Genomic DNA, 13,237 nt, shown 5'->3' with positions numbered 1-13,237 from the left:
GGACAGGCTGCGGGAGCCCCACGTCTGAGTATCCCATAGCCCAGTGGGCAGTGAATTCTCAAGCCAAGGGCCCCTGGAGGAACGTTCTCCACTAGCAACCCCGGCTCTTTTATCCCCAGGGGTCTCCAGGTCCCTCCGTTGCTTGCAAGTGCAGCAGTAACAGGCAGGCAGCGGGGTGGGCCCCAGTCCTGCAAGTGACGTCAGGGGAGTGCTGTGTGGGCTCTGAGGTCGACTTGCATGGAGCCTTGTTGGAGACAATGGAGCCCCCGGGGTGTCTGTCCACATGGAGTGGCTGTCAGAATAGCGGCTTATGGGAGGTAAGTCCCACACCGCTGATTAGGGGCCTGTGCTCCTCCAGAGGGAGTGAGGCCATGAGACGGAAAGTAGAGCAAAAGGTGTGGCTGGAATTCCTTTTAGCAAATCCAATGGCGAGTTTGTTTCGAAGCTGCCGCATCAATATCTGAGCAAAACACTGTCCTTGAACCAGAAACCATCAAGGAAAAAGAAGAAAAAAAGTCCCCAAGAGCCAGAGAGTAGAAAGGCCCACACATTATGGCCCTAGGCTTGCGAAGATTTGTGGATGTGTTTACACTGTGGTAAACTTAAGCGCATACACAAAGTCTGTGTAGGTCGGGCCCAAGACTGGAGCCAATCTAAAGTCATTGGTGTAAACCCAACATGTGATTCTGGAAACCGTAGGGGGTCACACGCTGTCCTGGTTGGAGGGGGGAATAAAGAAACAACTTCAGCCTCTTTCATCACTCACTCACACACACACACACCCACACACACACGTTTCTCTCGTGCTGCTTGGTGCAGAGTCGAGTTGGACTCTCGCCATGGTGAGTTTGCTGGCGTGTTCTGTCTTAGTCTCTTTTTTCCTGCTCTAATGTTGTAACTGGATAGAAAGTACAAGTTAAAGGGAAATTTTTCCTCTTCAGCGTCAGTGTTGTGCGACTTCCCGTCTGGCATGGAGTGACTAAGGAAAGGGCCGTATTATTCCTTTGTCTTACACTTGGCTTGTGCTCCTGTGAAGGTAGCTAGCTATATCCTGAGCTGTGTTTAAAAGCTTGGTTAGGTTTTTAAATCTGTTCCATCTCTGAGAATGGGAACAGTTTTTTAAAATCAGAAACAATTAACTCTTTACAGGCATTGCCCTGTCAGACTGATGGATTTCTGAGCTGCAAATGCGAACCTACTTGTTGCTTGAATTGAAGCTTTGTTTCCAGTTAGTCTGGCATCTTGGACTTCAGCTGTTCCTGTCTGGCTTTGTAGGGAATGGTTGAAATCTGACATGACAACCTGCCAAAAACTCTTCTGAACAACGTCCTAAATGTAAACTAACAGGGCACTGAAGTTCTCAACGGAAAACCTGTTTTAGATCATGCAAAGTCTAGAGCTCTGGCTAATTAACTCTCACGCAGTCAATCTAGCATCACTCAGTGTTGACTCTATTGACCGCAACTTGGAACGCAAGCGTTCAGCGCTGCAGATAATCAAGCTCCGAAATATCCTACTGCTTTTTATCACGGCATCTTAAACTATCCTACAGATGTGAGACGTCTCCTTCAAATGGGCCAGAAGTGACGTGACGAGGGGCTGGGCCATATTTTGGGTCGATGGCGGCACTCTAACTAGTGGGCCCGGCTGCCTCCCGCACAATGCAAACAGCTGGCTGTGTCTTGACATACTAGCAGTGAGACATAGAAACTAAGGGCTAGATCCACCAAGGAGACTTCGACTCAGCATTGCGATGCCTAACGTAGACGCCCTACTGTCCAGTGGAATCCCTGAGTTACCCACCTAAGCATGGGATTCACAGAAGCCAGCGTGCTGAGTGGGGAACTGCCTAAGCCAGTGAGTAGGAAATGCTGAGGAGAGGGGCGTGGCATAAACCCTGCCCCTCCAAAGAATCTAGGCACTTATGTACATCTACATAGCGACTAGACACCCAGGGCTGGCCCCTGCCAGCTGACTCAGGCTTGTGGGGCTGTGTAGACTTCCAGGCTCGGGCTGGAGCCCAGGCTCTAGGACCCTGTGATGTGGGAGGTCCCTTCCCCCATAAGAGGTCAATGTACAACATTTTGCTACTTGAATTGGAGTTACCAAACAATTCAGTTTAAACACAGCACTGGATTATCTTTGATTAAAGAATAAAACAAGCTTCTTTAACTACACAGAGAGAGAGATTTTAAGTGAGTAAAAGAATAAGGCATTAAAGGCAGAAATGATTACAAGAGAAAACGCTTTCTAGGAACTAAAACTTAACGAATTAGACTTGCTTCAAGGTAAAATCCTTCCCACATGTTCCCAGCAACACTGATGACCAAAATCTCAAGACAGGATCCCCCCACAAATTCAAAAGGCTGGTTCTCTTGTCTTCGTAGGTGAAAGAGAGAAGGAGAGAGGCAGAAGAAAAAAAAGATACCCCAGGGGTGTTTTTGCCCCGCCCTTTTATAGTCCAGTCACCCGTTGAAATGCATTTTCCTGAGGGCTACCCCTGGATAAAGCTCCTTCCAGTTGTGAGAATGGAGACATAGAGTCTCACGGTGAGAGAGGTTCCATGTTGTTGTTTGCTAAAATGCAGACCAATCTATTCCTGCTCTCCTTCTTTGCCAAATAATGGCCACTTGACCAGTGATTGCCAGTCAACTCTGTTGGCACCTGGCTAGAGGGGTCAGCTCGTCCTTTGTCTTTGAGAAACAGGTTCACCCCGTCCCCCGACTTGTCTGGTAAACACAATTCAGTCATGATTTCAGCTTCTGTTCATAACTTTACATCTAAGGTTGCTACACCCATTTCATCATGGTATTATTGGCCAGTGAGTTATTAGTTTTCAGATTATACCTCACAAGGCACATTTTGTACAAAGATTATTACCACGGTGTGTAGGGCGTGAATACAGGGGTGTATTCAGTCACACTCAGTTCGTACACTATCTTCTCAAGGGTTTCTGGGAAACTTTTGCCATTCAGTTCCAAGTCCTAGACCAACGGGGGATGATTCCATAGTGTCTCCTGCATGGCTAATAATGCTGATCTAAGCTTACTTTGGAGTTGACTATTTCAGGCCTTCAGATGTGTCTGACCCCAGGTTTTTCTCCCCTCCTCCCATGCAGGGTGTGTTTTCTGGTTACTCTCAAACTAGGACTTCTGAAGCTCATCAGCCTGAAATAGAATTGACTGGGAATGGGTGATTACTTGCATTGTAGTACCTCCTAGTGGCCCTCTTGTGCCCAGGGTTGTATGTCATGTCTGAGAACATCTCTGCCGCTAAGAGCTTACAATCTAAGTAGAAAAGACAGTCATCGGGTGGAGGAAAGGAAGCATCTTTATCTCCAGTTTTTAGATGGGAACTGGGTATGAAGCCATCAGCCCTCAGGAAACTCCACCTAAGGGAGGAGTGCTGTTGTGAGAACATCCAGCCTGTCCCCTGCTCTCTACACTAGCTTCCCATAGAATACTGAGTCACTTTCGTGGGCTCAATCTTTACCTTCAAGGTGTTCCATGAGCTGGTCCCAGTGTATCTAGAAGAGCCTAAAGTTCCAGGATGAGGAACATAGTTGATAGCTTCACTCCTCTGGTGCAATGCAACTTTCAGCTATGAGGGTGGAGCTCATCTGTGCAGGAGGAAGAGCTTTCTCATGGCCTGGGCCTGTGAGACTGTGGAATGAACCCCCACTCTCCCCCCTGCCCCGGAGCTGAGGGCCATCACAAACCTCACCTCCTTCCTCTCTGAGTGCAAAGTGCATTTCTTCGACTTTGCTGTAAGGTGGGAAACAAAGTGTAGCACTTACGCTTATAAATCAGTAAAAAGCCTTTTCAGCAATCTGGCCTGTTGCATTCGAAGGTGCTTATTTAGTGAGGGCCTGGGTGTTTTAGCTGTTCCCCAACACTGCCTCCTCTACCAAATGTGTGCATTTGTCAAAAAAATCCCGGCCACAACAGTACACTCAGCACAATTCTCCTCCTGGGAGCAGAAAGAGCTAAGCCCCGGTGACAGATGTTAGCTGCGGGCACTGCTGGAAGGGGCTCAGATATAACAGCAATAAGGGTGGTAGAGAGAAAAGGGGATTTGCCCAACATCCTACCGTAAGTTAAGGGCAGATGCTAGGAATTGAACCGAGGTTTCTTATAGACTAGGCAAATGCCTTAACCACATGGTCATCCTTCTGTAAGAAAAAGGTCTTTTCTTGTAGCCATATTGTAAGGCCTAAGGCCTTTGTCTGCAGTCATACTAAGAGAGCAGCAGCCATTCGCTAAGAAGCAGGAAGTCACATCCTCACATTCCATCAAAATTGCACTAAAACACTGTAATGTCGGGCTGATAAGAAGGAGATCCTGTCCTAATCATCACCAGATAAAGAAACAAATCTTAAGATGGTTAAAGAAAATGTAGTCTGGTAGCATTCTGTCTGGCAAGTGACTTGCCCAGAGTCCCACAGGAAGCCTGGGGTGGAACGGGCATCTCTCAAGACCTAGGCTAGTTACTCTCATCAGAGCATCCGTCATCCCAAGAGCGTCCAATTTGTCTTCAAAGGCAACAGCTAGGAGAATGGACTAAGCACCGTGCTCCTGTGAGTACAGAGGGTTTAATGTCTCAGACACCCTCCAAGAAGGGGCTCTGCGGCTTTAAACTTGCAAGCAGCTTCCCCCTCTCCAGGTGGAGCCCCTTGCAAGCAGGCTATAAAGTTCCAGTGAGCTACAGCAGGAGAGCTATCAGAAACTGCAGCTCACAAAGTGCTTAGACTCAATTGCCATGGTAGGTTTCTACAGCTGAGGTTTTGTAGGTCAGCTTGTGAACAGGCTAGAGATTGTAAAGTCTCTGGCTACATGTGCCTTGCTGCTTTCTCTTGGGATGCTAATGCAAGTGGTGGGTTTTGGGGGTGTTTTTTTTTTTTTTGGAGGGGCTTGTAGCTTATTAAAGCAGGGCGTGTTCCTTGTAAGGATAGCTTGACCGCTGATATCTAGTTTCCCTTTCAGGCCTGATCAAATGCTGCCTATGATGGTATAATCCATTAAAGTCTAGGGGCTTTTAGTTGTTCAGCTTGCTTTTTCCCCTTTGACTTCTTGCCTCAGTGAGAACTCCTCAGGATAAGAATATCATTTCATCTCTGGCTGTGTATGGATGTAAGGACCCTTGATCTGGGATTTGACCTTGGGGCTTGAAGATCTAAAAGCACAGCCTCTGACCACTTAAGCTAAAGGAGCAATTCGGTTGATTGCTCTGGGGGTGTGTGGTTGTACTTGTCTTTTCCCGTCCAGTGGCCTGCCCTCTACTGACACTAAAGGTTGTGTTCTAGCGAAGTACAGGATGTTGAGGGGCCGGGGTGACTACTTCAGTCTATTGCATTCGTCTAGAATAAGGTTTTTTCCCTGGCACCTCAGTGCTCCTGGCACAAGCTTCCCTGGTCTTGCCAGGTGCATTAAGACACCTGCTATGGGTTCCAGTGAGCCCTTGATCCTGATTCAAATCAGCTGCCACGGCTTCTGAGCTAAAGTACTGCCCTGCCGCATTGGAGAGGCCCCTAGTGAGTCCCTTGGACTTGGACTGGCACTGCATTCATTTAAACCGGCCCTGCCTCCGGATCAGCGACTGACCTGGCAACCTGAGGGGTCCTGTTCATTCCCTACAGCTCTGTTATGGACATGCCAGTGTTAAACCCAGGAACAAACTGCTTCTCTTGAACTCAGTCCAAAGTGGTAGAGATGTTCATTGAGTCTCAATGTGTCTTAACTTCTCCATACAGCTCCCTAAGTAGTTTTGTTTCCTAAGATGGATTCTTCACTTGCCCCCTCTAGGGGGAGGAAAGTGAGGAGGGAAACCGTGTGGGGCAGAACTCCTGGGCACCTACAATAATAAACCAGTCATGAGTGGGTTTATTGCAAGGAGGGGTCAGAGGAGAGCAGACTTCTAGCAAAAGACTTCAGGGTGACATTTAGAGTCTCTCAGGAAAATATGGGAACTTTATCCTTCCTACTGAAAATATTCCTGATCCTGCCAGGTAGACGGTCCCACTGATGCAGGGCTGAGGTTGTCTAGGTCTGTTATTTGTGAGCATGGCACATACAGCCTGTGTCTCTGTTTCCAGAGGGAGTGCCTTTCCATCCATGTGGGGCAGGCTGGAGTCCAGATGGGCAACGCCTGCTGGGAACTCTATTGCCTAGAACATGGAATCCTACCAGACGGGACCATTCCTGCTCCAAAGGCAAGTGAACAAGTGGATTCCTCCTTTGAGACTTTCTTCTGCGAGACTGCAGCAGGGAAGCATGTTCCCAGAGCAGTGTTCATAGACCTGGAGCCAACAGTCATTGGTAAGACATGGGCATGGATGAATCTTTGGTGTCCAGTGTGACTGTCAATCTTGCCATGTCCTCTCCATCGCAAACTGCAAACACTCGCAGAGTTGGGAGAATGGCCTCCAGGTTACTGGGATCCAATCAGGCCATGAGCTCGTTCCACCCCATCCCTTTCCCAGCCTCACCAGCAGGGCCAGATTAACTCTCCTGTGGGCCTGGGGCTATTAGACTTTTGTGGGGCCCCCCGTATACAAAATCTCTTCCCTAATTTAAAACAAAATGATCACAATTGTGGCATCAAGGCTATTAACTTTATACTAAACATGCCTTTTAATTAACACAAAGCCGTTTTGTGGTTACATTTCAGTCTCAAAACACGTAGAATATAGCTGATTCAAAACAGCCTACTTCTTACCATAGAACAGCTCTTCTATTAGTTTCTTTCTGGGAGGGAGTTTGGGTGCAGGAGGGGATTCTGACCTGGGGCGCAGAAGGAGGTGCAAGGTGGAGGCTCCGGCCAGGAGGCACTTACCACAGGCAGCTCCCAGCTGGTGGCACAGTAGGGCCCAGGCAGGCTGCCTGCCATAGCCCCCCACCACCCCCAGAAGCGGCCGGCTGCTGGCAGGTCTTTGTGCGCCCCTGGGAGAGGCGGACAGCATGTCTCTGTGCACTGCCCATGGGGAAAGGGCTGGGGCTGGGGGCAGCATGTGGAGCCTCCCCACTCCTTCCCCTCCCCACCCCTGGCCAGGGGCTGCGCAGAGCTGCCAGCAGCCGGCCGCTTCTGGGAGCAGTGTAGGGCCACGGCATGCAGGCAGCCTGCCTGAGCCCTGCTGTGCCACGGGACTTCTAGTGGCCCGGAGATCATGATCCACTGGCAGAGGCTCCAGGACTGACCCATCGATCATGATCAATGAGGTGGTGACCACTGAATTGTATATAATTATGGATTTATTTTTGCGGGGCTCCCCTTAGCCTGAGGCCCTGATCTGCAGCCCCTAAAACCCTTGCGTTAATCTGGCCTTGCTCACCAGACCTCTAGAGAGGGTGTAACTGACAGGCCTCCATTCAAATAGTGGATGCTCAATATTAAAGGGATGCTGCTGGACTGCAGCACCTGTGTTTAAAACATGGTGCTTTATTCCTCAGTGAAGACCAGACTCCCAGTGGGACACTTTGGGATGACCCTCCCTGGGTGAGGTCAGGAAGGTTGTGGCAGTGGCTAGGGCAAAGGACGCCTTTCTCACCCAATCCACTTCTCTCCCTCCTCTCTACGTGCAAGGGCCACTATGTGGGAGTGGGGAGGAGAGAATGCAGACGATGAAGGAAGCTCAGGGTGGCCAGCCTGATGGAGGGATGTTCTCGCTGGTTCTTATCCTAGATCTCCTCCCCAGGGTTGGTATCCAGTCTGGGCAAAGCGTCACTGGCTTGAACCTGCCATGCTGAAATGTTTCTGAGAAGTCAGTGGGGACAGTGGAACAGACCCTGAAAATGGGGACAGTCTCTGGGCTTGGAGACGCGTGGCTGCCCCATGTGCAAACACAAACCCATCTCATGGCCTCCAGAGGGCTGGCCTTCTTTTGCATGTGTGTTGGGCAGGGAGTGACGCATGTGGAGGGGAACACTGGGCGGGATCTGAGACACAGGGTCGCTTCTTAGAATACCTCTGTGCTTGTTACTACACCTCTTCAGAGCACAGGAACTGAAAGCTGCAACCAGGGCTGTCCCTAGATATTCTGGGGCCCTACACAGCCCTCACATGGTATGTGGGGGAGGAGGGGCTGGCTTGGGTGACGGGGGGGGAACTGCCCCCAGCACTCACTGGCAGCACAGCTGGGGCTGGGTTGCTGCACTTCCTGCCACCGGTGAGTGCAGGCCTGCCTCCTGCTGCAGTCCTGTGGGGGGGAAGGGGTGGAATGGAGGGTTTGGGGAAGGGGTGGGGCTGGGGCGGAGCAGGGGGAAAGGGGCAGGGCAGGGGGTTTGCGGCCAGGAAGGGGCAGGGTGCCCTACACAGCTGCATACTTTGCATATGGGTAGGGATGACCCTGGCTGCAACCTCCTGCAAGTCTCTCATAGAAGATCAGGGTTGGAAGGGACCTCAGGAGGTCATCTAGTTCAACGCCCTGCTCAAAGCAGGACCAATCCCCAACTAAATCATCTCAGCCTGGGCTTTGTAAAGCCTGACCTTAAAAATTCCTAAGGAAGGAGATTCCACCACCTCCCTAGGTAACACATTCCAGCACTTCACCATCCTCCTAGTGAAAGTTTTTCCTAATATCCAACCTAAACCTCCCCCACTGCAACTTGAGACCATTACTCCTTGTTCTGTCATCTGCTACCACTGAGAACAGTCTAGAGCCATCCTCTTTGGAACCCCCTTTCAGGTAGTTGAAAGCAGCTATCAAATCCCCCCTCATTCTTCTCTTCCGCAGACTAAACAATCCCAGTTCCCTCAGCCTCTCCTCATAAGTCATGTGTTCCAGTCCCCTAATCATTTTTGTTGCCCTCCGCTGGACGTTTTCCAATTTTTCCACATCCTTCTTGTAGTGTGGGGCCCAAAACTGGACACAGTACTCCAGATGAGGCCTCACCAATGTCGACTAGAGGGGAACAATCACGTCCCTCGATCTGCTGGCAATGCCCCTACGTATACATCCCAAAATGCCATTGGCCTTCTTGGCAACAAGGGCACACTGACTCATCTCCAGCTTCTCGTCCACTGTAACCCCTAGGTCCTTTTCTGCAGAACTGCTGCCTAGCCATTTGGTCCCTAGTCTGTAGCAGTGAATGGGATTCTTCCATCCTCAGTGCAGGACTCTGCACTTGTCCTTGTTGAACCTCATCAAATTAGAGGATTGGGCCAAAAGAAATCTGTCTAGGTCCCTCTGTATCCTATTCCTACCCTCCAGCGTATCTACCTCTCCTCCCAGTTTAGTGTCATCTGCAAACTTGCTGAGGGGGCAATCCACGCCATCCTCCAGATCATTTAGGGACAATTCCCAGCTCCCATGAGCTAGCACAAAGCTGCAGTGTCTGATAGGGGAATAATTCCCCTAAGTCACTTAAAGTAGGTTTAACTCCCTCATTCAGGGTCTCCTGCTGGACTCACTGCTGTCGCACCCAAGCACCTCTGGTCTCATGAAACCTCCTGTGTGAGCCTAACCTGCCCTTGGTTTAACCCACTGTGGCTTTGCTTAGTTGCCCTGGCAGTTTATGCGCCTCTTCTCGTGCTACTGTCTAATAGCCGCTCCGTTTCTGGTAGATGGTATTAGATTGCAGATCTCTCACTCCACGGTCTCCCTCCCGCTCAGATGAGATCCGCACAGGAACCTACCGCTCCCTGTTCCACCCGGAGCAGCTCATCACAGGCAAGGAGGATGCAGCCAATAACTACGCCCGAGGCCACTACACCATTGGGAAGGAAATCATTGATAACGTATCGGCCAGGATTCGCAAAATGGCAAGTAGGAAAATCCGTTTTGTAAGTGGCTGATGCGGCGCGGCCCGGTGTGGCTCTGCCATGTGGGCTGGCTGCGGAGTTTGAACCCTGGGTGTTCATGCCTCTAGTCCTGAGCTTACATGGCTGGCGCCAAGGGAGGGATTCCCTCTGCACCCTAGGGACCCACTCCCCTCTGGAAGGCACACAGGGCCTTACTCCCATCACAGAAAGGCAGTGGCTCCCTTTTCACCCCTTAGGAGCAGGAGTGTGGGGTTCAGTCTCTCCCAACCACACCCTGAGTGGCTGTAAGGGTCTGAGTATGTACCCTGGCAGCCAGTCTGTGCCTGTGTAACCCACCGGTGAGGTGTGTTATGGGTTCAAGGTCCCCAGTGTGTGGCCATGAGGACGGCCTTCCCATTGGAGTGGATGGGCTGGGCCCTCTTTGCCCTGACCACATGCCTCTGCTCTAGGTGGGGGTGGCTGGGCCCCCCAGGGAATGGATCTGGGAGCCACCGCTCCATTGAGATGCATAGGACCCCTCACGTCACTTAGAGCTCGCGTCTCAGACTCCGGCAGGCAGCATTGCACTGGAGACGCTTGGTTCACGCTTCCAAGCTGCTGCCAACCACAAGGGCTAGAAACTCTTTAAAACAGAAGCCGAGAGTCTCCTGGAATAACGTGACTCAGTAGTTGGGCTTCTAGGCATGGGGTCTGTTGCGTATGGGCGTCCATAAAAACATTTCCGCAAAACGTGTGGGGTAGCAATTGCCTTGACACCAGTGAGCGTTGGCAGCATCTAACCAGAGGCATCTGGATGCTGTCACAGTGGCCACCAAAATGAACTGTCCTATAGCCACTAGCCCCTTGAGGACAAGCTGTTGAACAGGTATCCCTCCTACTGTGCTCCCGGCTCACCTGCTGGCATATTGCCTACACGAAAGGTGAAACCCCTTTAAATAAATAAATACGCAGCACCAGGTTCTGCTTCACTAGCTGTGTGGACTGAACTTTGTCCAGGGTGGGCTGTGACTGGTGCCCATACGGCCTGAGGCAGCGATCTGTGGCCTGTTTCACCTCTCTAACTGGCAACTGGGAGTGCTGACTAGAAATGTATCACTTGTGCCTGGTCTCCATTGTTTCATAAACACGATGCTCTAAATCCCAGCGCTCCAGAGGGGAACGGGCGTCAAACTTTTTCTTCTACTGCAGGCTGACCAGTGCAGTGGCCTTCAAGGGTTCCTGGTCTTCCACAGCTTCGGAGGAGGCACAGGCTCTGGATTCACGTCCCTCTTGATGGAGCGTCTCTCAGTGGAGTTTGGGAAGAAGTCCAAGCTGGAGTTCTCGGTGTACCCTGCCCCACGGGTCTCCACTGCGGTGGTGGAACCCTACAATTCCATCCTGACCACCCACACCACACTGGAGCACTCGGACTGTTCTTTCATGGTGGACAACGAGGCCATTTATGATATCTGCAACCGGAACCTCAATATCGAGCGTCCCTCCTACACCAACCTGAACAGGCTGATAGCCCAGATAGTGTCGTCCATCACTGCTTCCCTGAGGTTCGATGGTGCCTTGAATGTGGATCTCACTGAATTCCAAACTAACTTGGTGCCTTATCCCCGCATACACTTCCCCCTCACTACCTATGCCCCCATAGTCTCTGCAGAGAGAGCCTACCACGAGCAGCTCTCGGTGCCTGAAATCACCAATGCTTGCTTTGAGTTCTCCAACCAGATGGTGAAATGTGACCCTCGCCGAGGCAAATACATGGCTTGCTGCCTGCTGTACCGGGGGGATGTGGTGCCCAAGGATGTGAATGCGGCTATAGCAGCCGTCAAAACCAGGAGGTCCATCCAGTTTGTGGACTGGTGCCCAACTGGGTTTAAGGTGGGCATCAATTACCAGCCCCCCACGGTGGTGCCGGGGGGAGACCTGGCTAAAGTGCAGCGGGCCGTCTGCATGCTGAGCAACACCACGGCTATTGCAGAAGCCTGGGCCCGGCTGGATCACAAGTTTGACCTGATGTACGCGAAACGGGCCTTTGTGCATTGGTATGTGGGGGAGGGGATGGAGGAGGGGGAGTTCTCCGAAGCCAGGGAGGACATGGCTGCTCTCGAGAAGGACTATGAGGAAGTCGGCAGGGACTCTGCAGATGGGGATGAGGCGGAGGAAGGAGAAGATTATTAAGCACTTGTTCTAGGCATTAGCCTGGCAGTGCTATTCCTCTTGTGGGCTAGATGTCTGTGGGATTACACTTCGTTACTTGCAGTCCTGCTGCTAGATGGATCGCTGCCTATCACTTTGATCGTTACGGCATGAAAGAGGATAGAGTGTCCTAGGGCTACACGTGTCATGTCCTCGGCTTGCCACTTCTCTTCGAGCTGGAACTGTGAGAATAAATTCTTAACTGCAAACCTCTGTCTCTCATTCAACTAATTCTGTCTAAGCCTGGAGGTGGGAACTCTGAAACACAGATGTCTACAGTCAGGCTTTTGCGTGCCTGTTAGTACAAGGTTTCAAATGACCACCCTTTCAGGTGCTGAGTTTCCGCTTCCACCGCAGATTGCGGTGGAGCTGTAGATGCTGGGCTGGGGGTGTAGCCTGAAGTTACTTACACACACACACACACACACACACACACACACACACACACACACACACACACACACACACACACACACACACACACACACACACACACACACACACACACCCTGTGTCAAACTGATTCCTTCCCCTGAATTTAAAGATTCCAGGCATTTGAATCAACCGCTAGGGTCTTGAGGAGGGAAAAGGTTCTGCCATTCTTCATCCATAAAAAGTACTGTCAGACCTAGGAAGTGTGTGTGCGGGGCGGGGGGTAGTTCTACAACAAGGTGACATGGGGGCGGCACTGGAGAACAAACAATAGAGACTTGTGTAAGATGCTGCCTGATAGCATGCATTTTCTAGCTTCTCCAAACCCTAATTCCGTGTCGCTCTCCCCACAGCTTCCAGTCTCATTGTACAACAGCAAAGTACAAGCACGCAAGGAGAAATCTATGACCAGCAGAGTTAAGGACAACAAGGAGTTGTTGAGTTTTTTTTTTTTTTAAAGATTCCTGAAAATGGTACTAGCCCATTACTAGCTGGAAATGGTAGAATTAGCAATAATAATGCAGAGAAGGCAGAAGTGTTCAATATTTCTGTTTTTGCATTTGGCGAAAACCAGATATTGTCTCAGGGTGATAACACCTTTTCCCATTCCACTAGTGTCTGTGGAGGATGTGAAATGAACAGCTCCTAAAGTTAGACACTTTCAAAATCAGCAGGTCCTGCTAACTTATTTCCAAGAATTTTAAAAGAGCTGACTGAGTGGCTGGCTGGCTAGTGTTGATTTTTCAAGACGTTCTAGACAACAAAGTTAATGTGCCAATTTTTAAATGGGATGAGCTAGGTGGTAATGTCAGGCTGACCAGTCTATAAATCCTCTGAGATAATGGAATGGTTGATGGGATTC

At 50.5% G+C, this 13,237-nt stretch overlaps 1 protein-coding gene across 7 annotated transcripts; it reads left to right on the top strand.

Annotated features, from left to right (window-relative positions):
- Nucleotides 1-4,642: 4,642 nt before the first annotated feature.
- Nucleotides 4,643-12,152, top strand: LOC102932498 (tubulin alpha-3 chain). Of its 7 annotated transcripts, none has more exons than XM_043520966.1 (4): nt 4,643-4,761; nt 6,092-6,208; nt 9,559-9,756; nt 10,945-12,152. In XM_043520966.1, exons 1-4 carry the CDS (start codon nt 4,759-4,761, stop codon nt 11,923-11,925), a joined length of 1,299 nt encoding a protein of 432 aa, XP_043376901.1. In that variant the 5' UTR covers nt 4,643-4,758; the 3' UTR covers nt 11,926-12,152. The 7 variants fall into 7 exon arrangements, with proteins under 7 accessions (XP_043376901.1, XP_043376891.1, XP_043376914.1 ...); XM_043520956.1 differs by having other exon boundaries at nt 6,092-6,314; nt 9,608-9,756; XM_043520979.1 differs by having other exon boundaries at nt 4,720-4,761; nt 9,608-9,756.
- Nucleotides 12,153-13,237: the final 1,085 nt, after the last annotated feature.

This window comes from Chelonia mydas, chromosome 1 (assembly GCF_015237465.2).
Source record: "Chelonia mydas isolate rCheMyd1 chromosome 1, rCheMyd1.pri.v2, whole genome shotgun sequence".
Taxonomy (NCBI): domain Eukaryota; kingdom Metazoa; phylum Chordata; order Testudines; family Cheloniidae; genus Chelonia; species Chelonia mydas.
The sequence above is the reverse complement of the archived record's forward strand: the minus strand, read 5'-3'. Positions and strand labels throughout refer to the sequence as shown.

Excerpts from the sequence above, each read along its gene's own strand:
- LOC102932498 (XM_007055938.4), top strand. Across the intron at positions 6,315-9,607 it reads CCTGGAGCCAACAGTCATTG|ATGAGATCCGCACAGGAACC; the intron begins GTAAGACATGGG and ends CCTCCCGCTCAG. Across the intron at positions 9,757-10,944 it reads CGGCCAGGATTCGCAAAATG|GCTGACCAGTGCAGTGGCCT; the intron begins GCAAGTAGGAAA and ends CTTCTACTGCAG.